Below are 23,249 nucleotides of genomic sequence, written 5' to 3' on the forward strand. Positions count from 1 at the left end.
TTGTGGCCAGATGGGAGCATTGCTGCTGCCTTGGAACAGAACTCTTAACAAGCTACCTAAATCCACCCTGAGGGCAGGGATTTGCACAGGTTTTGTTTTACGCCTACCCTCCAAACGTCTATATGGAACATAGTACGCAGTACATAAATACTTGTCACATAAATGAATTTCACTTCTTTATACATTCCTTCTGCTAATCCCTGAACCAAGAAAAACACACGGCTACTTTGGTTATCTGTATGTCTCATTCCTATACAATAAGAATATATTGCTTTTGTTAATTTTTTAAATCCAGAGACAGAAATAATATGAACAGTGTATATTACAAATGACCTGAATCATAGGCCATTTGAACATCTATGTATCTTCTGAAAAAATAATTTTTTTTTTTTTTGAGACCAAGTCTTGCTCTGCTGCCCAGGCTGGAGCGCAGCGGCACAATCTCAGCTCACTGCAACCTCTGCCTCCCAGGTTCAAGCACTCCTCCCACCTCAGCCTCCCAAGTAGCTGGGACTACAGATACCCACCACCACGCCTGGCTAATTTTTGTATTTTTAGTAGAGATGGGGTTTCACCATGCTGGCCAGGCTGCTCTTGACCTCCTGACCTCAAGTGATCTGCCCATCTTGGCCTCCCAAAGTGCTGGGATTACAAGCGTGAGCCACTGCACATAGCCAATAATCTTTCCACAATGCAGGTCTAATAACATGAGAGTAGGCCAGGCATGGTGGCACATGCCTGTAATCCCAGCTGCTAGGCAGGCTGAGGCTGAAGAATCGCTTGAACCCAGGAGGCAGAGGTTGCAGTGAGCTGAGATCATGCCATTGCACTCCAGCCTGGAAAACAAGTGAAACTCTGTCTCAAAAAAATAAATAAATAAATAACATGAGATTGGCTCTCTCTCTCGATACTCAACTTATTCACAGGGAGGGTACAGAAAGCTAGATATGAAAAGGAGGATTTCTAAAACACTAATCAAATAAAACTATACAAAAGGGATCAATTTATCTTACCATTTCTTTGTCACCTGGCATGTGAGGTCAGGAGTTCAAGGTCAGGTCAAGTCTGGACAACATGGTGAAACCCCATTTCTACTAAAAATACAAAAATTAGCTAGGTGTGATGGTACATGTCTGTCGTCCCAGCTACTTAGGAAGCTGAGGTGTGAGGATTGCTTGAACCTGGGAGGTGAAGGTTGCAGTGAGCCAAGATCACACCACTGCACTCCAGCCTGGGCAACAGAGCGAGACTTCAACTCAAAAAAAAAAAAACAAAACTAAGATCAATCTTGCTGAATTCAGATGAATTCTATTGATTTCCCAAACCAGGGTCAGGGAATTTTGCTTTTCATTCACTGACACACATATATGACATAGATAGTGGGGCAGTCAGGGGTGATATTCCAACACTACACGCCTCTTCCCCCTCCATCTTCACCACCTTTCCACCGTCTCTGTCCATAAGCTCAGCATGTTTTTTCTCTCTACCTTCCCATGTTCTGGACAATCTCCATGTGGTCCTTCAGACCCTCTCCACTCTGATCTGTGTCCCAGGAGGTGGACGTGAACAACCACAGCAACAGTGGCTTCCTGTTGGACGCAGTAGCAGCCCCACAGGAAAGTGGAGGACAAGGGATGACTAAGGGTGGGACATGTCTCCCCACTCCATCCTCTCTGCTGGGTGAGGCCTCAAGTGCTGTCAAGCATTTGTCCAGAGCAGCGCCTCTCACCAAGTCTGGTACCTCTCTCCCTTCTGCTCCTTCGGCCCAGGGGAGGCAATGTTGCTCTGCTTTGCTAGCTCCTGGATGCCTCTTTCTCTAGGCACTGGTTCCCTTATCCCTGATCACACCTTAATCTCTTCACTTTTCTCTGTTTACTCCTTTTGTTCCCTGCCAGGATATGGACATGACACACTCTGATGTTCTTTCTTTGGGCCACAATAAACTCTGGGTCAAAGTAATAATCCTTTTCTTGGTCCTCATTCTTTTGTTCCACTCTTCATGGGTATTTCTCAGGTTCCTATTTCTACAGACTACAAATAATTCTTCTCAGAACTGAAACAGGGGTAGCTCATATCAAACTCTCAGGAAATCAATCTCAAAATATCCTACAAACTCTTTAGAAATCACATAGTGTGCCAGACATAGGTGATGGAGAGGAAGGCAGCAAATCACACTGCCATGTGTGTACCTATCCAACAATCTTGCATGTTCTTCACATGTACCCCAAAACCTAAAATGCAATTAAAAAAAAAAAACCCATAGTGCAGTGGTCTTCCAATCCTACTGCTAAGAATCTAAGAGTACCTGGGGAACAATTACAGTCCCATAAACAGCTAATTAATAGCTGCACTTTACAACGTTAAACTTTTTATTTGGAAGTAATTTCTAATTCACAAAAACTAATACCAAAAAAAAAAAAATGCCTATATATCTCTTTACCCAGATTTACCTACTATTAACATTTTTTTTTGCCACATTTGCTCATCATTCATTTATTTAATTTTAAAAAATTTTCTTTTTTTGAGATGGAGTTTCACTCTGTCACCCAGGCTGGAGGCAGTGGCACGATCTCGGCTCACTGCAACCTCCACCTCCCAGGCTCAAGCAACTCTCTGCCTCAGCCTCCGGAGTAGCTGGCATCACAGGTGTGCACCACCATGCCTGGCCTTTTGTTCGTTTTTTGTGGTTTTTTTATTTTGAAAAAAAATTTTAAATACAAAAATTAGCCAATGTGATGGCATGCGCCTATAGTCCCAGCTACTTTGAAGGCTAAGGAAGGAGAATTGCTTGAGCCTGGGAGGCTAAGGTTGCAGTGAGCCAAGGTGGCGCCACTGCACTCCAGCCTGGGTGACAGAGGGAGACTCTGTCTCAAAAAAAAAAAAGCTGTTGGTCAAATCTCTCACCAGTATATCATGGCTGCACTAGTCTGTATTCTCTGCTGATATTTTCAATGACCACAACAAGGCTGGTTCACATTATTAATATCAAAAAATACATAAATAAATTTTAAAAGGTTAAAACTATTTAACATTTTAATTATTTCAGAAATGAGACCAAAATTTTAGGTGTGTTGTCAATGTACAAAAATAATTCCAGCTCCTCTGAGACTTTCAGTAAATATCTGACTGCCACTAAGGTGTCAAATTGTTGTTTTATTTCTCATCATATCATTTAACACTTCAAATGCAACATAACGCACGAAAAATGTTTTTTACAAAACAATGAAGATTTAAACAGACTGAATGGCTTTTTTGTCATTTCTCTCTGAAATGAACAACTGCCAATCAAGAAAAGCAAGGAATTGCTAGATCTTAGTGATTTAATTATAAAACAAAAATATCTGACTCCTCTTATTTCAAGCTTCTATATCAGTTTAACTGGAAGTACCTTCACGACGCCAGCTGAACTAATTGAAAACTTCACCATTTGCAACTCCTTATCTGTGGTACTTGTGTCTTCTTGCTACTTCACAAGCAAAACTAAAAACAAACTGGAGGCTGAAAATGATCATCCAAATATCTTCCAAAACCTCGGACACTAAATCTGTGTCTTCATCACACCACCTTCATTGTACCTACTGATTTTATAAGTACATGTTCTAAAACTTAATTTTAAAAATATGCAGAAAATACAATTTTCATCTATTTTACATCTAGAACCACCATATACTATTACATAAAATTTTATTTTTTTGAAAAACAGGATTTTCCTAGATTTAAACAAATTTTTGACACCCACTGATTTCATCACCACTGTGGGATGAATAAAGCACAAGAAGGGATGAAAGAAAACAGAGGGTGATGTTTCCCTGAGTACTTAACTGTCGCTACTTTCACAAGGCAAATGGGGATGCCTACAGTGTTGTCAGGCTTGCATTTTTTTTTTTTTTTTTTTTTTTTTGAGATAGTGTCTCACTCTGTCACCCAGGTTGGAGTGCAGTGGCACAATCTCAGCTCACTGCAACCTCCGCCTCCTGGGATCAAGTGATTCTCCTAACTCAGCCTCCTGAGTAGGTGGGATTACAGGTACACGCCACCATGCCCAGCTAATTTTTGTATTTTTAGTAGAGAAGGGGTTTCTCCATGTTGGCCAGTCTGCTCTTGAACTCCTGACCTCAAGTGATCCGCCCGCCTCGGCCTCCCAAAGTGCTGGGATTACAGGTGTGAGCTACCACACCTGGACTGGCTTATATCTTTTGCAAACGTAGATGAGCCATACTCAAACCTCCATACACCTTTCCGAAACTCAGGAAGTGACAATGTTCTTTATCCTAAAAGTGAAGCTGCTGGGCTGTGAATTGGAGTCTCTTCATTTCCCCAAGGGTTCCCGTGGTTTCCCCCACCATCTGAGGAAGTGCTATTTACCGAGGAGTCCCATGAGCCAGGCACAGGGGTGCACACCTTGTAGAGCTTCTCTCATTTTAAACTTCGCTATATCCTATGAGGTAAGCATTACTATCCCCATTTCTTAGGCAGTATATAATGATCCTGTATCTCTATTCTCTCACTTCCCATTGTAAATCATGACACTTTGTCCTGACTTCACCACCAGACTAATCAAACGTCCCTTCCATTCCATCCATACAGCTGCAGTCCCACACACTAACGAAGCCCAAGACTTTCCTTGACAAATGCTCTAAGTCATCTTCCATCAATCCCTCAGACCTACCTTACATTCACATAGAAAAAACATGACCCTGAAAACATCATTTTCATGGTTATTTCCATGTGGTCATTTCCAGTTGACTCTCATCTCAAATTAAAAACAATCTAGGATTGTCTTCTATAAACTGCTCATTTACTATCCCTAATTCTGCTATACCCCAATCCTTATCCCACAGAGCAATCAAACACTAGCTGATGAACCTGCAATCAGTCCTGTTCAGTCCCATGTGTGACTTTCACACATGCCACCCTAGCCTAGAACATCTCCCCTTCTCCTCATCGATCATGCCTCTCCCCAGTGCTCATCAACTCCCTAAGACTCAAAGGCAACACCTTCGTCAGTATCATTCCAAACCACCACTTACCTTGCCCAGTCCTCCCAAAGGTAGATGCTGTGCTAGAATTGGAATGAAGCCCCATTCACTACATGATATACCACCTCTAGTCCTCTAGCTGGCTAACAAGTTACTTTATAGCCTGAACCCATCTAAACAGAACTAAACCCAGACTCTAAAAACAAACTTCTCAAATCAGGCCCACTCCTTCCCTGCCTCCATTCATTTCTACCTTCAGGTTGCCTTTTGTCACTGCTTAAGATTGGAAGCACACAGTGACTCACACCTGTAATCCCAACACTTTTGGAGGATGAGGCAGGTGGATCACAAGGTCAGGAGTTCGAGACCAGCCTGGCCAATGTGGTGAAACCCCATCTCTACTAAAAATACAAAAATTAGCCAGGCATAGTGGTGGGCGCCTGTAGTCCCAGCTACTTGGGAGGCTGAGGCAGAAGAATCGCTTGAACCCAGGAGGCGAAGGCTGCCGTGAGCCAAGATCACACCACTCTACTCCAGCCTGGGTGGCACAGCAAGACTCCATTTCAAAAAAAAAAAATAGATTGAAAGCACATATTAACCTCTAGAAGAAGCAAAGGGATGGATATTAGACCATAGGGATAATGGGAGAGTAGAAGAATCAATATGGCAAACGGCTCTTGCTGCCATTTGGCATATTGTACAATCGTGGATTTCCTCTGTAGATCTCTATTCTTAGAGTCATGTCCAACATGATTAGGAAGACAGGCTCCTGGGAGAGCTTGGGGAGGGCTAACAGATCTAGGCCTTATAGAAAGAAGGATTTTTATTTTTCTTCATGTTGCCCAAATGGTTAAGACCTCAAGAGCCAAAATTAGATAAAAGATGCCTTAGGAGGCCACAGTCCACTCTGATCCTTCCTTTCTCTTAATACCACGTATCCTGGAGCACATGCGAGTTTCATGAGATAGCACTGCAAACTAGAAAGGGCATGCAGGCCAGGCACGGTGGCTCATGCCTGTAATCCCAGCACTTTCGGAGGCCCAGGCAGGAGGATCACCTGAGGTCAGGAGTTTGAGACTGGCCTGGCCAACATAGTGAAACCTAGTCTTCACTAAAAATAAAAAAATTAGCCGGGTGTGGTGGCACATGCCTATAATCCCAGCTACTCAGGAGGCTGAGGCAGGAGAACTGCTTGAACACATGAGGCAGAGGTTGCAGTGAATCGAGATGATGCCACTGCACTCCAGCCCAGGTGACAGAGCAAGACTCGGTCTCAAAAAAGAGAAAGAAAGAAGGGCATGCAGAGACAGTAGGGAAGTCCCTCCCTCAAGATCAAATCTCCAGCCAGGGAGAGAATGATAGGCAACGAGGGCCCTGCACTCCCACCAACTTATAAAGTAAAATGGAAATAAAACCACGTTGTCTGAAGAAGCATAGGGTACCATGACAACATCTAAAAGGAAGATGGATCACGTCTAGGTAATCAGATTGGGCGGTGACTCCAGGCTGAGGCTGTGCCCAATAATACAAAGCCTTTTAAGCCACATTACGGTTTTATTTAGGGTTTTGGATGATAGTGAGTTTGGGTGAGGTTTTTAGTTTTTTGTTCTTTATCCTAAAAGCAGAGAAGCTTCTGAGACTTACGCAGGTGAATGGCATCATCAGATTGAACTGCCACAAACTACTCAGGCTACAGTATGTCCAAGGGACTGGAGAGTGGCAGTGAAGAGACTGCCAAGAGGAGGCAGAACACAGCAGTGGAGACGGACTCAGGTTGATGATTCAGGACGCACCCATGAAGTCACACTCATAAGATGCACCACCAGACAGGTTTCGTGGGGAGTAGTGAGGAAGAGAGACAGGTAACAAGGAAGCCTCCTGGGTCTCTAGTCTGGGTGGTAGTGCTCTGGGGAGATTGAGGCAGGCCAGTGTAAGACAGGGGTAGGGGATGGATAGCATGAGGCAGATATGACAAGAGGAAGTAAAAATTAGCTTGCACCGAGAAAGCAAAAGTCTGTCCTGACTTTTGTCAGGTTGGAATAACAAACACAGATAAAGTCAGGTGCCAAGTTAACAGAAAATATGTCTCCCAAAGACAATCCAACTGTAAAGTGTCACAATGATCTCTTCTTTGAGTGACTGCTAACTTCTTAGGCGCTGAGAAGCCTTACTCTGTAAAATTCCAGACTGTCAGAAATTTTGTTGTTTGAAATTATACCAGTAAGAAGATCCCACTCTTGCCTGCAGGATCTAAATCACTGTGACACAGAAGAGACTATTTCCAGCGACTGCAGAGCTTCAAGTAAGGGATTTCTAGAACAATGTTCCACATCTACTTGAATTTTCTAGTTTTCAAGGAAACAGGACCTGGCTCCACTTCACAGACAGACTTGATACTGGTCCCTTTAGACACAGCTCTATTTTGCTTCATTTATGCTTCACCTAATACCACTCGTCTCCAAGTCCTCTAACAGCTCTATCCTCTTCTTTGTTGAGATGCCCTACAGTTTCTCTGGTGTTCTGGTGTGGTCTTCCTCATTGCAGAGAGCCATAAACCTCACTCTGTCAGACTGTGGGTCTGTTCCTGGTGACCTCAGACTACTAATTAGGGCAGGGCAAACATTTAGAATTTGAAATAATCGTGAAACAAGTAGGAAGAAATGTCAAGCAGGAGTCAGACACAGGGCCTTGAGCTTGGGGAGAGTTCTGGGCTAGAGATTAAATCCAGCAGCCACTGGCATCAAGATGGTAGCTAAAGCTATGAGTGTGCATGAGGCTGCCTAGGGAGAAGCCATGGGGTGAGGCAAGAAGGGGTCTAGGCCTGAGCCTCAAGCACTATTTGAAGGCTGCTAAGCAGAGAAGGATAAATCAGCAAAGGAGAATAAGCAGGAATCGCCAGAGAGATCATGGAAAAAGAGGTGACTCTATAGCCTGGGGGAGGCCGGGACTATAAGATCTCCCAAAGTCTGACTGTGATCAAGTGACCACAGATTTGTTTGTGGCCCTCACTGGGTTTGGCTTTGGCAGGAGAATGATCACTAAAGACACTCATGTTAACTAACTCACAAGACCCCGATGTATTTTTTAGAATGCCAGTTTATTTATTTACAGTGAGAATATAACCAACCAGCAGACTGCCATACACTGCTACTGGTGTATGTCTGTTTACCTTCCTTTCCTGAAGATAAATGCACAAGGAATGACTCATCTCAGAAAGTCGATGGATGAGCATGAAATCAGAAATTAAGAAGTCAATGACCTGACATTTTGGCAACCAATGACATGGCACATATCTGGCAGGGTCCCAGTAGGAAAGACAAATAAACACAGATGTTGAGACTTTTCTGAAAGGACCACTTACAGAGGGGAGAACAGAGATAAGGGAACCACCGAGGGACAGTGAGGCACCCAGGGACTAGCAACAGCCCTACAGCCAAAGAAGCAGGGGGAGAAAACAGCATTACTGGAGTCCAGCAAGAGCTAGGACTGTGGAAGAGGCCTCTAGACAGGAGTCTTTGTTGTGGAGGGTGCAGCTACTGCCACACAACAGCAGCAAAGCAGGGAGGGAGCAGGAAGAAACACCCCAACCCAACCTCTCTCTCCACCCAGCAATACCTTCCATTGGTGACCCCCACTGGCAGCCAGCAAGGTAACTGCGGGAACCCCGTCTGCAGGGATTCATGTCCCAGAGTACACCACAAGGCAGAGAAGATGGATCTGAGGAAACCAACCACAATGTAAACAGGGCAAGGCATTGTGGTAACCACAAGAAGCATCCCTTCCAACTGGATATGGCTGGCCTACTCACCAGACACATTTGCACAACCCAGAAACTCATGTTCTTGGGGTGAGCTACCTTCTCGTATGGAGGAGTGCCAGGCCTGCCTGGGCCCTCCGGATGCACCTTTTCTAGGGGGCATAGAGTGAGGGCTGACAACCAAATGTCATGCTGTAAACTGGCCTTAACCATCAAAGGTTGATTTAACCATGATTCAGTCTCAATCAACCAAGTGCTGAGTCAATCTCAGAATATCTCCAGGAACTTCAATAGTCTCCTAAACTGGTATTAAACATAATGGCTCAGCTCACATCTCAAAAGTCTGAATGGACACCAAAGCCTAAACTTCAATCAATTCTAGAAAGTGACTCACCCATTCACCTAAAGATAAGTGAACAAACTTCCAGCTATCTCTACTGACAAGTTAACTCCATGCAAGGTTTCCATATGGCAAGATCCTTAACTTACACAGTAAGTACTTAGTTTTCAGAGCAGAGCTTTACAGTTAGCAAAAGTATAAAATTCTTCTGCCAATGGAGAGAGAGAGAGAAAAAGAAGCTGATAAGAGATGCTCAGAAAACTGGCAACCTTTCCTCTATCACCAACTTACATATGTCCAAGTTACAATGTTGAGGAAACCTCCCTTTTCTTAGGTCATCAGACTCTCCCAAATATCATCACAAGGACTATAAGAGTGCCTTAAAATGTGTTTAAAATTACTTATTTACCTAAAAATGTGTTTACAATTACTTATTTACCTAAGGTAAATCTACCAGAACAAATTAGTCACCACTAATGACTACCAAAAATGCACACTCACTTTTTTCTACAATCTTTAATTTCTGGAAGCTTTCCAGCACCTCCCCATTTAGTATTCTAGGTAAGAAATCACGTATTTGCATCACTTCAGTTGTCAGCCGTTCCAGGTCCTTCTTTCTGACTTTAACAAATTCCTCTTTGGTTCCCATGTGCTAAAAGAACAAGCAGATATTATATTTTTCTTCATATGAAAAAAAAAAAACCAGCCCAAGTCAACTTGTTTCCTTTTCTTTCATGCTTCTTATGTTCATAATTGTTTCAAATCATTCTTTACCTACTGCATGTTCTGCTATCTTTTTATGTATATATAAACATTTCGAAAGCTGAAGCTTCAGCCTTCAAAAAGGGGGCAGATGTCAAAAATAATAAGTGCAAACAGGCCAGGCATGGTGGCTCACACTTGAAATCCCAGGACTTTGGGAGGCCTGGAGTTCAAGACCAGCCTGAGCAACAGAGAGAGACCCTGTCTACAAAAATATGAAAACACGGTCAGAGGCCAAGTGCGGTGGCTCACGCCTGTAATCCCAGCACTACGGGAGGCCGAGGCAGGTGGATCGCCCGAGGTCAGAGTTCGAGACCAGCCTGACCAATATGGTGAAACTTTAGCCAGGCGTGGTGATGCACGCCTGTAATCACAGCTACTCAGGAGGCTCAGGTGGGAAGAAGGCTTGAGCCCAGGAGTTGGAGACTGCAGTGAGCTATGATCGTGCCACTGCACTCCAGCCTGGGCAACAGAGCAAGACCACGAAAAAGAAAATGCATACAGGAGCCGTATTCCTAAAAGTCAAAGAAAACGCCTGAAACTTTTTATCATTGCAGCGCCAAGCTGATCAGGAGGAAAAGGAAGCCATCTTTAGTGGTTTCCTACTGGGTGTGCCAAGCCCTCTGCGGGTGATCGCATCTACTATTCACCCCAGGCCTCCAGGATTGTCCAGATGGAAATTAAGGCACGAGAACTAGGTGAGTCTCCAGGCAGCACAATTAATACGGGGCAGAAGCAGGATGTGAACACGGATCTGGTCCCAGAGTCCGAGCACCTTCTCCATCGCACTCAATCAGAGTTACAGTTACAAAATCAAAGGAGGGGCCGGGTGCGGCGGCTCACGCCTGTAATCCCAGCACTTTGGGAGGCTGAGGCGGGCGGATCACGAAGTCAGGAGATCGAGACCATCGTGGCCAACATGGTGAAACCCCATCTCTACTAAAAATACAAAAATTAGCCGGGCGTGGTGGTGCGCGCCTGTAATCCCAGCTACTCGGGAGGCTGAGGCAGGAGAATCGCTTGAACCCAGGAGGCGGAGGTTGCACGGAGCCGAGATCGCGCCACTGCACTGCAGCCTGGCGACAGAGCGAGACTCATTCTCAAAAAAAAAAATTTTTTTTAATTCGGTGGAGGGCAGACTGTCTCTAAGCCTGGCGCTAAGTCCCGGAGCAGGCCTTCGGAGGGAAACGGGGCTTCCACAGGGCAGCGAGCAGAGTGACCGTCCATCCCACGCTCCCACGCCCGCTTTGGCGCCACTCAGCGCCCCGCCGCGCGCGGCCTCACAGACCTGGCCCCCGCGTCGGTTTGGAGGCCAAGTCGCCTCGCGCCTAGGCCTCCACCCCGTTCTGGCCCAGCCCACGCTGTCCGGGGACCAGGTCTCCAGGCCTCCCCAAGCACGCGAAAGCGGGCCGTCCGCGAGCGCAACGGGCGAGGCTCTGAGGGGTGCGAATGGCCAGGGTCTCCTCACGGACCCAACTGACCTCCTCGGCGCCGCTCGCTTCGCCCATGGCCGCCGCCCCCTGCGCTGCGTTCGCTTGCGCGACGGCGGCGACCTCTGACCCCTCACGCCAGAAAGCGCGGGAACGTGTCCACGGGGGTCGGGAACGGAGAGCCGCGAAGCTCAAACCTCGCAGAAATTGCGCAGCATTCTCCGCCTAGAGGGCGAGGAGCGGCCTTGCTGAGGGCCCGCTTTGGCTCTTCCGGCTTAGCCCGGGTTTTAAACTTGTTATCTACGAAGCAGAAGGAAAGTCAGCCCCTGGTGTAAGCTTCGAGTAAAATAAATCGGAAGGGTCCTTTTCTGTTTGGCGAGGAGTGCTGCCCTAAAGGGGACTGCGTTGAGACGGGCAGTCTTGGCTGGAAACTCGCCTCCGCAGCCCGCCTTCCCTCGCTGGGATTCAGGCGCTTTCATATTAAGGGTTGAATTTGACAACAGGCACCTCGGGAGGTCGCCCAGATAACTGAGCGAGGGCAACAGACATAACCCCCTGCTACGTTTGGAGTCATCTAGGCCATTAACTTGCCCCAGCACGCCCGCTGAGTCCGCGAACTATAGGATGGCCTCCGGGTTATACATGGACCCAAAGCTGATTTCTTCCCTGTCCCAAGCAGCCCGCCCTGCCCGGCTCCCCGGGAAGCGCGCGTGCTCTCCAGGCCTCGGGACGCCGGCGCGGGCGCCCCTGCACTGGCACCAGGGCTCCGTGGTAGGGGCGCGCCGAGCCGCCCGAGCCCCCGCCGGCGCTGGCGAAAGGAACGCCCTCCACCCGCTCCGCAGGCCCCAGTGCCGGCCTTTGCTTCCAGTCTCAACTCCACCCGGGGGACCCGGAGGCGCCACAGTTAACTTCGTGCCACGGAGATCGCAGGAGAACTGCGGGCTCAACGGGGTGTGCTAAATGGCAGTAAATATCCTGGACCGTGGCCAGGCGCGGTGGCTCAAGCCTGTACTCCCAGCGCTCAGAGGCCGAGGCGGGAGGATCGCTTGAGGCTAGGAGTTTGAGACCAGCCTGGGCAACATAGCGAGACCCCGTCTCTATAAAAGATAATAAAAATTAGCGGGCGTGATGGCGCGCGCCTGTAGTCTCAGCTACTCAGGCGGTCGAGATGGGAGGATCGCTTGAGTCTGGGAGGTCGAGGCTGCAGGGAGCCGAGATCGCGCCACTGCACTCCAGCATGGGCGACAGAGCGAGACCTTTTCTCAAACAAATAAAAATCCCTAGACTGTTTACAAAGAGCCGTCCGTCTCTTCCTGGCCAAGTCCTAACCCTGGCTAACTTCGCCGTCTACAGCCTCAATTCTGGCAATCGAAAGGCAGCGCCGGCGCCAAGCATGGGCGGGATAGACCGCTACGACGGCTGCCGGGGCCAGGGCCGCGCTCACTCCCAGAGCGCGCTGCGAGCGCCGGCGCCTTCGTGACGCCATCAGCCCGCGCGCTACAGCCGCCTACTGCGCAGTCGCGGCTCGGGCGGACGGCGACGGCTCCGCGGTGGTCGGTTGGCGGCAGCGACACTGTGGGTTGCGCGGCCGGGGATGCTCCAGCGGACGCGATGGCCCCCGCCATGCAGCCGGCCGAGATCCAGTTTGCCCAGCGGCTGGCGTCCAGCGAGAAGGGCATCCGGGACCGGGCGGTGAAGAAGCTGCGCCAGTACATCAGCGTGAAGACGCAGAGGGAGACAGGTGGGCGCACGGCGGCGGTCAGCCGCGCCACATGGCGGGCCGGGGGCCGGGGCCGGGGCTGGGGCCGCGGCTTCCGCGCGTTGTCGTGACACCCAGAGTGTCCTCCGGTTTCCGCGCTGCCAGAACTGCTTCTTGCTATGTCTAGTGCCTTTTTACAGTTGAGCAAACAGGTTGAGGGGGTTCCGTTACTTGTGAAAGTCACGGTGAGTGGGGAAGCTGAGAAAAGACCCACATGGGTCGGGTTCTCTGGCTGGCATCTGGCATCACTGGGCTGCCCTGATTTGCCCTGGTGTCCGGTCGGTGATTCCCGCCTTTCTTTGGCCAGCACCTTTACGTGCTGGGGCTGCAGGAGAGAAGACAGAATTCCTACTTTGGAGGATCTGTTAGTAATAAAGCAAGGAGACAAACAGGAAAATGAAGTAGATCTTGTGTAAGTGTAGTAAAGGAAATGAAAACCAGGTAGTATGCGGGCGTGATGGCTCACACCTGTATTCCCAGCACTTTGGGAGGCGGGGGCGGGCGGATCACCTGAGGTCAGGGGTTCGAGACCAGCCTGGCCAACTTGGTGAAACCTCGTCTCTACCAAAAATGCAAAAATTAGCCGGGCGCAGTGGCGCGGGCCTGTAGCCCCAGCTTCTCGGGAGGCTGAGGCGGGAGCCTTGCTTGAAGCCGAGAGGCCAAGGTTGCAGTGAGCTGAGATTGTGCCATTGCTCTGCAGCCTGGGCGATAGAGCAAGAGTTTGTCTTCTAAAAAAAAGAAGAAGAGGAAGAAGAGAGAGAAGAAAGAAAACCAGGTAATAGGAAAAAAATGAAAGAGGTTGCTCTTCTCTATAGGCTGTTCTGAGAAGGCTTCACTGGGGTGATGTTCAGCTGAGATCTGAAGAGAGATCAGCGGAAACCAACTATGCAGAGGCAGGAAGGAGCTTCGCCTCCCCTAGGAGTGATTGAAAGACCAATAGCTGGGGAGGGGGAGAGGGTTATGAGAAGAAGCTGAAGATGTAGGCAGTGGCCAGATCACACAGCACTGCTGTTGAAGGGTTTCATTTACCTGATCCAAAAATACTTTCTGTAAACTCTTGAATAAGCTCATATGATATGAACTACAATGTGTGATAGAGGTTTTATGCTGCACCAAGATAAAGTTTGATTTAGCTACTGGTGGTATTAATACATTAGAATCTGCTTAAAAGAACAGATATTATCTCCCCACCACTGATATTCTCAGTTTGTTTTATTTTAAAGAGAAATCACCCGACTACCCCAAAAAAGAAAATACACTTTCCTGGGAACTCTGGTGGAAAAAGGAATGAAAACCAAAATTCCTGACTTTGATTCCATTAGGAATCTCCCTAAGGGATTTTGTTTGCTGGCACAGTTTGGGGTACCCCATGTATGCTGGTGGTTTCTAAACCTAAATTGTTGACCCAGCCCTTTCCTGCTTGCAGCTCCAATGTGCCTTGCTAGCCTGGCATCTCTCCCTGGCACCTCACACTCAGAATGCCACAAAACGGCCTGTTTTCTTCCCCCCAAAGCCTGTTTTTTGCTGCTGCTCCTCTGCCACCTGTTTTCTCTTCTTTTAGTTGCTGGTTTCCGCAGCCACTCAGACTCCAGCTGGACACACAGGATTGTCCTGGACCCCTCTGTCTTCCTCAGCCTCTTGTCCTGACCCACATCCAGTGTCCCTCAGCCCTACCTTCACCTCCTGTTGAAATAAATTCTCTGACCTTAGGCCCTTTGTGTTCCCTGGACTTCTGCACCTACACGTTCCCTAACTGGCTGCCTTAACTTCATTTGTGCCCCCGTGAATCTCCTCCACAGACCAGCCCAGGGTCATCTTCCTAAAACAAATCTGATCCCACATCACCAATATTTTTGAAATCCAGTGTCTGCAAGTCATGATCTGTCCTCAGGTGCTCTTCCTCCTAAGCCCCATGTGACTGCTTCGTGTTCCATCAGCAGAACCGTTCGTGGTTCTTGGTGTACAACACACAGTTTCTCACCTCTCTGGCTTTGCTTCTCCTGTTCGCTCTGCAAAGAATCCCATGCCTTCTTCACTCCCGGCATTCAGTTCAATATCACTTCCTCCAAAAAGCCTTCCTAGCATCTCGCCCTACTCCTCTAGGGTTCTAAAACATCTATTGTGTCTTTGTTGTAGCACTTAGCTACATTGCTTCTTATCTGTTAATGTGTCATTCTTCTCCAGAGACACTGTAAGCTTCCATCTGTTTTCTTAGCCAGAAGTGGGAGTACATGTAGCCATAAAAGGTCCTGACCTGTGCAAGAGCAGAATACCGAAAGCAATACGTATGGGGCTAAGACAGCCTAGGCAGAGAGCCTTTTGCGCAAACTCTTTGGTGAGCCGGCCCAGGATTTGCAAATGCTGGGATTATGCAGGGGCCGAAGACCAGTTTACACCAGTGCCCCAGAGTCCTATCTGCTTAGTGCCTGTCACACCCAGGGTTACTTGTACATCTTGTTCACCACCACATTGCATGGAGGACAGAGGGCCTTCAAAAAATAACTCTGCACTGTGAGCATGATGGACAGTGATAACGGACAAGAAAACAAGGTCTCCGCCACAGCGCTGCCCCTTCACAGTCAAAACAATAATTTGGAAATAACTTGACCTGATATTTGACCCCCGTTGTCAGGCTGAAACTTTTTTGCATCTTGTCTTAGGCATTATAAAGGAAATCAGATTTCACTCTTCCTCAAACATGAGCAGTTCTGCAGCAACATAAATGGATAGCTTTGTAATTTTAAAAATAAATTAGAAACGTTTGTATTGCTTTAAGTAACAGAATGTTGCGCTCATGCTTTAACCGTTCAAGTTGGATACTCACAGTCATAAAATGATCACTCTGCATGGCTTTCATTCATAAAGCTCATTTGTCCCAATTCATTCATTCATTCACTCATATATTTAGCAAACATTTATAGAATGCCAACTGTCTACTACTATGTACGCTATTTTTGGCACTGGGAATATGGCGGTGAGGAAAACAGACGGTCCCTGCCTATCTTATCAGTTCTGCAACTTTAAACATATCTACTAAAATGGAGAGGCATTCTAAAATCAACCTGGTAACAATTTCATTTGCATCATTTTTTTCTTTTTGGCAACATATAAAATAACAGTACATCGTGTTGTTGATGGTATCTTAGATTCAGTGTAGATGATGGAGGAAATAAGTTTTTTTAATAACAATGGAGTTAGGGTTCTCTCTACCCAAGCGTCATAATACATAGGAGATGTGGATGTTTTGACACTGGGGTGTGTTCAGGTGTAACACTTAACCCCATCTAAAATGGCTCCTGGGCTCATTGCGTGCTGAGAGTAGCTGTTGGATTTGCTCATTTCAAAACTTACTGATATTTCACGTCTACATGTCTCACTTTGATGTTCACCTCACTTGTTTTGTGTGTGTGTTTGTTGTATTTTTTTTGAGAGATGGAGTCTTACTCTGTTTCCCAGGCTGGAGTGCAGTGGTGCAATCTCAGCTCACTGCAACCTCCACCTCCCAGGTTCAAGCGATTCTGCTGCCTCAGCTTCCCAAGAAGTTGGGACTACAGGCATGCACCACCACGCTCAACTAATTTTTGTATTTTTTTTTTTTTTACCAGAGACGGGGTTTCACTATATGTTGGCCAGGCTGGTCTTGAACTCTTGACCTAAGGTGATCCGCCCACCTCGGCCTCCCAAAGTGCTGGGATTACAGGCATGAGCCACTGTACCCGGCCTACCTCATTCGTTTTGAAATAACTAAGCCTATATTGTATTGTTGTAAACACACAGTTGTATGAAGTTTAAGAAATTTAGCCTCAAGAATACAGAAGAGCGGTGAGACCAAACTGCTTCAGATAATGTACTTTGCCTTTCAGAGTTTTGAAAGTTGTTCAGTAATAAACATTTCTCTCTTTTACTTTGAATACTTCAAAAATTGTTGGCTTGTTAAATTCCTAGGTGAACACACACACACAGAAATATATGGAAAATACATGTTTTAAAAGGGAACACAATGTAACTAGACTCTGGGAAGAGAGAGTGAGACTATTATTATTGTGATGGCTCACCAACTCAATAGTGCTTTATTCTTAGTGTTTCACACGTCTTGGGTTTGACCCTAACCATCTATCTTTTGTATAGTATAGGTGATAGAACTGAGGCTCGAAAGTCAGTTGACAGTTTTCGGCCACTGGGCCCTTGTCAGTAGGAAGCTGGGGACTACGCCAAGGTTTGTTTCAGTGCTGTTCTGTTGCCTCCTGGAAAAGAGAAAATCAGAATATCTTTTCTCATTGTGTTAGTCTGTTCTCATGCTGCTAATAAAGACATACCTGAAACTGGGTAATTTATAAAGGGAAGAGGTTTAATGGACTCACAGTTCCATGTGACTGGGGAGGCCTCACAGTCATGGCAGAGGGCAAGAGAGAAATAAAGCAGAGGCATGTCTTGCATCGTAGCAAGCAAGAGGGCATGTGCAGGAGAACTCCCCTTTATAAAACCATTAGATCTTGGCTGGGTGCGGTGGTGCACACCTGTAATCCCAGCACTTTAGGAGGCCGAGGTGGGTGGATCACGAGGTCAAGAGATCTAGACCATCCTGGCCAACATGGTGAAACCTCGTCTCTACTAAAAATATAAAAATTAGCTGGGCATGGTGGTGCAAGCCTGTAGTCCCAGCTGCTCAGGAGGCTGAGGCAGGAGAATCACTTGAACCCGGGAGGCGGAGGTTGCAGTGAGCTGAGATTGCACCACTGCACTCCAGCCTGGTGACAGAGGGAGACTCCATCTCAAAAGAAAAAAAAAACAACCTGTTAGATCTCATGAGATCTATTCACTATCTGTAGAACAGCATGAGAAAAACCTGCCCCCATGATTCAGTTACCTCCCACCGGTCCCTCCTGGTTTTGTGGGGATTATTACAATTCAAGGTGAGATTTGAGTGGGACACAGCCAAACCATATCACTCACCCAGCCCACTTTGCTACCTGCTGTCCAGGATCTGTTGTCGCTCTGTCAGAATCTACTGTTTTCCATTTTGAACACCTCTGTAGCACATCATATTGTGCCTTTGCCTGTCATGGGTGTGGGCTGTCCACAGTAGATCCTGGGCAGATCACATCATCACTTACCGTTGGCTTGACCCAGTGGTATACTTCCAAGACCATCTGGAGAGAAATATGCTGTTTTTAAGTGAGGAAGACCAGAGTACAGAATATTATGCCATTTAGGTCACATACACAACTGTAACTGTGATGTAAATAAATGCACAGGAAAGATCTGGAAAGACGCACATCAGACAGGTGGCGTCAGTCCCTCTGGGTAGGAGCCTGGGGTTCGGGGGCAGGGAGCAAGCCAGGCTCGTGATGATAGCACTTTGATGGTGGTAAGGTTCTTCGCGGTAAACACGTGTTTTTGTCAGTTAGGACTCTTTCAGTTGCAACTTGACAGAACATCCACGCCACACTAGTTTTAAGGGGGAAAGTGAAGCACAGCTTTGTGGAGGAGCTCAACTGCTGGTGCCAGAATCTTGTTTTTCTCCACTGCAACCTCTGCTGCCCCAAGATTGTCTCCATTCTCAGACAGGCTCCACTTATGTTACCAGGTGGCTGGGAGCAGGTGCAAACCCTGTGTTCTGTTCAGGTGCAGTAGGAGAGAGCTAGAGACTCCTTGGACCTGAGCGGGAGGATCTGTATCTGCAGAGGGTCGCTTGGCTTTTCTTGAACCTGTCCTGTGGCCAAGGGAATTCTGTTGAATTGGCTAAAGCTGCCTCCCCTCCATGTGGGGTAAACCCTACCCAGACCACAGTGTCCCTCTGTGCCCTGCTTGAAGGTGGGGAGCCTTGGAGGGGAATCACCATGTAGCTGCCCAGCAAGGACAAGGACTGCCCCGCGCCTGACCCCACACAGTAACCTGTGTCCTTTAAATCCTCTTTTTGTTTTTAAGTTGATTAACGCTGCTGCCTTTCCAGTGACGTCATTGTCTTAGTCTGTTGCATTGCTATAAAGGAATACCTGACGCTAAGAGGTTTATCTGGCTCGGGGCTCTGCGGGCTGTATGAACATGGCTCCAGCATTTGCTTCTGGTGAGGACCTCAGAGAGCGTCCAATCTTGGCTGGAGGGGGAGGACAGTTGTCATGTCACATAGCAAGAGAGGGAGTAATAGAGGAGGGAGGTGCCAGGCTCTTTAACAGTCCGATCCCACAGGGACTAGGAGTGGCACTCACTTAATCCCAGGAGAATAGCACCAAGCCATTCATGAGGGATCTGTTCCTGGGACCCCCACACATCCCACTAGGCAGAGTTTTTTAAATAAAAAGAAGACAGCCATGCTGTCGCTTTAGTAATCTCATGCACTCCCTTTTTTTCTTCTTTTTATTAAGGAATATTTCAAATATATAAAAAGCACACTCACTGCTCTGTCTCTGCTTTTATCAGGACCCGGCCAGTTTGTCTCCTCTGCCGACTTCCTCCTTCCCCGTAGGTTCGTGTGAACCAAATCCCAGACATCTCATTACATTTCCAGATGTCCTCAGTATGTATGTATCTCTGTAGTATAAGGATCCTTTATTTAACATAACCACAGTACCATCATTACACCTTAAAAAAAAAATCCTTGACAGCATGAAACATCCAATCTGTTTAGTTTTTCTCATCATCTCATAAATGATTTTTATGGCCAGTCCAAATGAGGACCTCCCATTGCATTTGGTTAATGTGTCTGCTAAGACTCTTAAATTCTACTAGTTCTTACCCGTCTTTTTTTTCTGTACAGTCTATTTGTTGGAGGACATCGGTCACATTTCTTACAGAGTTTCACATATTTGGGGTTTTGTTGACTGTGTCTCACTTAACGTGTTCCTCTGTTTCCTGTATTTCCTATCAACTATATTAATAGCTAAGATTTGACACAGTTGGGTTTTTGGGGGTTTTTTTTTTTTTTTTTTGCTTTTGTTTTTGCAAGGATATTTCACAAGGTGGGTGTCTCGTTCTTCCTGTTGTCATCACCTCTGGCACTGAATGAATGATTGCCTGTGTGTGTTAGTGATTGGTCAGTGGGTTTGGAGGTTTGGGTGTTGATGGTCTCACACATCCGTTTTCAGTTTTGTTTGTTTGTTTGTTTGTTCGTTAGAGAGACAGAGTTGCTCTGTTGCCCAGGTTGGAGTGCAGTAGCATGATTATAGCTCACTGCAGCCTCAAATTCCTGGGCTCAAGCCATCCTCCCACCTCAGCCACCTGAGTACTTGGGACTACAGGCACATGCCACCATGCCCTGCAAATTTTTTGGTTTTGTTTTTTGGGCGTGTGTGTATGTGTGTGTGTGTAAGACAGGGTCTTGCTCTGTCACCCAGGCTGGAGTACAGTGTTACAGAGACTGGGTTTTGCCATGTTGCCCAGGCTGGTCTCAAACTCCTAAGCTCAAGTGAGCTGCCACATGCGGATGCTGTCTTTTCATCTAATGTGTTAGCAGCCATTTATGATCCTTGCCCAAAGCCTTTAATTCACTGGGGATATATGTGGTCTTCGAACATGATTAAATATAAGTGCAGGGCACTGTGACCAAAAAAACTGCTGTGCTCATGACTGCAGTTGGCTCAGCTCTAGTGGGCTTTGTCACTCATACCATACTTACATTATCCATGTGAGGACCCCAGGCATGCCTTGTTCATAACAAGAGGGCAAGAGAACCAGTTGGTACGTCATCTCCTCAACTCTGAAAGGAAGTATACTTCAATGAACTAGTTTTAGGATAGTTCCTGATACCTTGGTTGTACATGGAAAACTATCACAAAAGAATCAAAATGTCGGCTGGGCACCATGGCTCACACCAGTAATCCCAGCACTGGGAGACCAAGGCGGGCAGATCACCTGAGGTCAAGAGTTCAAGACCAGCCTGGCCAACATGGTGAAGCCCCATCTCTACTAAAAATGGAAAAAATTAGCCAGGCATGGTGGCGCACACCTGTAATCCCAGCTACTTGGGAGGCTGAGGCAGGGATTGCCGTGAGCCGAGATCGTGCCACTGCACTCCAGCCTGGGTGACAGAGCAAGACTCCGTCTCAAAAATAAAAAAAAAAAAAAAGAATCAAAATGTACCATTATAATGTTGATGGGAGAACGCCCCTTAGTAAAGTGAAAATCAATACCTGTAAATTAAGGTAAACTCACTCTGAATACACTAAATAAACTGTGGCCTATCAAAAAAGGTCTTTTTGTCACTTTTTAAGTAGCTTTCGGAGCATTGAAGATCACGTTGATTCTAAGTATTTATTTGTTTGCATTCATCTAGTTTATACCACTTTGTTGCTCCAAGAGTTCTCCTAGTACCTTCTAGTAAAACGTTAATAAAGACCATTTGTAACGCATCAAGACCTGAGGATTCTGTTTGTTCTAACTTCATGGTCCATAGGCTTGGAAACTCCAAGAGTGTCCACCTACCTTATCATTTTGTGAGTCTTTATGTCAGTGAGTGAATATTTTATGACACCCGGGGTCTACTCGGGAGATCTAAGGCTGAACGAGACTTGGTCACTTAGTCATAGATCATGAAGGCAGCCAGAGAGCACGGAGTAGCTAAGAACAAAGCCCACCGTGGTGATGCCGCAGTAAATGACACCACTACAGGGAGGGTGACTGGGAGACAGCCACTTGGACCTCCTCTAGGATCCTTAAAAGGGTCATTTTTGCAACAATGTTCCAAAGCGGTGTCAGAGTCCCCAGGCCCTTTCCCAGGCCTTTGACTTTCAGATGTCCTGTGTGGAGCTCCCGTGTTCTCAGCCTGCCTGGTTTTCTGTTCTTGGGAGTGAGGCTGCCCGTTGCTGGGCTTGTGATGACTTGAGCAAGTCCTGCCTCTCCTGTAGGATTCGCAGTTTTACTTCACAAGACCAGCGAAAATGTTGGTGTGCGGGCGGGCTGCACGTGGGGGCCAGGGAAGGCCTTGACAGGGAACTGATTTCATAAGTGGGCACTTTGTTGGTGAATTTCATGTTATGATGACATTTGCTTCCTCATACTGAGGTGGCCTCCACCGCCACCCTGCCTTGTCACTGATAAAGGCGCAGGTATGGTAGTCATGTATTCGTGTTTCTTTTGTAACAATAAGGAAATGTTTGCTTCAATTTTTAAAAAGACATTTGCAAATGAAAGAGTTAAAATGTATGTGGTGTACTTCCCCAGTTTCGCCACATCAAGCAAGGAGACGCTTAGACTCTACGGTAAGATGTTTGTGCTGTTTTGCCTTCCAGGAGGTTTCAGTCAGGAAGAACTTCTAAAAATCTGGAAGGGGCTCTTCTACTGCATGTGGGTGCAGGATGAACCCCTTCTGCAGGTAACTCGCGTTCCCTCTCTCATGCTCCCGGGTTTTTGCTGTGGACGGAAAGAGACTTAACCACTCAGACTCTGCCAGTCCCCCATACTCTGACGCATACTGACAGTCATGCTTCAAGGAGTCATTTTCTTACCTCTCCACACGGAAAGAGAAGCAGTGTCAACGTAGTTAGATGAATTGGCTTTTCCAATAAAAGGAAGGGTGTGCATCTGTTGTCAAGGTACTATTTCTCTGTAAAATTCCGTAGGTTCCATGGTGGGATTTATATCACTTAAAGTTTCTCTCTTCGGCTAAGTTTATTTTTTGTGGCCAAGGATAGCAGGACAGGAGCATAACCAGTGAGGACCCTGTGAAACCCAGGACAAGGCAACCGCCTCGCTGGGCTTCGGGTTCCATAGAAAGACCGCACACCCTGAGGTAGAGGAGCCAGCCTGGACGAGAAGCACATGCCAGTCTCTGATGCAGATGACAAGTACTCAGGGCGAGATTTTCCTTTTCTGGGTTTTAATTTGCAGCCTTGCCACTTGTCCCATAATAACATGTTTTAATGTATTTTTTTTGACTGAACATATTTTGAGTAGGAGCAGGACAAAATATTTTTATATTACATTCAGAAGTAACAACCAACAGCTTTAGTGGAGGAAGAAAACCAATGGACAGGAACCTCCTTTTCCCGCTAAGGAAAACAGTCCGGGTGGGGTGTGAGTGAGACTGATGAGGAGTGAGACTGAGGTGTGAGTGAGGCTGATGAGGAGTGAGACTGAGGTGTGAGTGAGGCTGATGAGGAGTGAGACTGAGGTGGGAGTGAGACTGATGAGGAGTGAGACTGAGGTGTGAGTGAGACTGAGGTGTGAGTGAGACTGATGAGGAGTGAGACTGAGGTGTGAGTGAGACTGATGAGGAGTGAGACTG

At 46.9% G+C, this 23,249-nt stretch overlaps 2 protein-coding genes across 2 annotated transcripts in view; one reads left to right on the forward strand and one right to left on the reverse strand.

Moving 5' to 3' along the window:
* HSF2BP (heat shock transcription factor 2 binding protein) overlaps nt 1-10,151 on the reverse strand; it is a 91,423-nt gene extending 81,272 nt beyond the window's left edge. Inside the window, exon 1 of the mRNA XM_012444800.2 lies at nt 9,578-10,151. Coding sequence (XP_012300223.1) covers nt 9,578-9,725 — 148 coding nt within the window. The 5' untranslated portion in view covers nt 9,726-10,151. The remainder of the gene's footprint in view (nt 1-9,577) is intronic.
* A 2,712-nt stretch (nt 10,152-12,863) lies between these two features.
* RRP1B (ribosomal RNA processing 1B) overlaps nt 12,864-23,249 on the forward strand; it is a 36,094-nt gene continuing 25,708 nt past the window's right edge. Inside the window, exons 1-2 of the mRNA XM_012444792.2 lie at nt 12,864-13,009; nt 22,255-22,337. Of these exons, the coding sequence (XP_012300215.2) occupies nt 12,880-13,009; nt 22,255-22,337 (213 nt within the window). The 5' untranslated portion in view covers nt 12,864-12,879. The remainder of the gene's footprint in view (nt 13,010-22,254; nt 22,338-23,249) is intronic.

The sequence above is a fragment of the Aotus nancymaae genome, unplaced genomic scaffold (assembly GCF_030222135.1).
Source record: "Aotus nancymaae isolate 86718 unplaced genomic scaffold, 86718_ANA_hifiasm-v0.15.2.pri h1tg000022l_1, whole genome shotgun sequence".
In the NCBI taxonomy this organism is placed as follows: Eukaryota; Metazoa; Chordata; class Mammalia; order Primates; family Aotidae; genus Aotus; species Aotus nancymaae.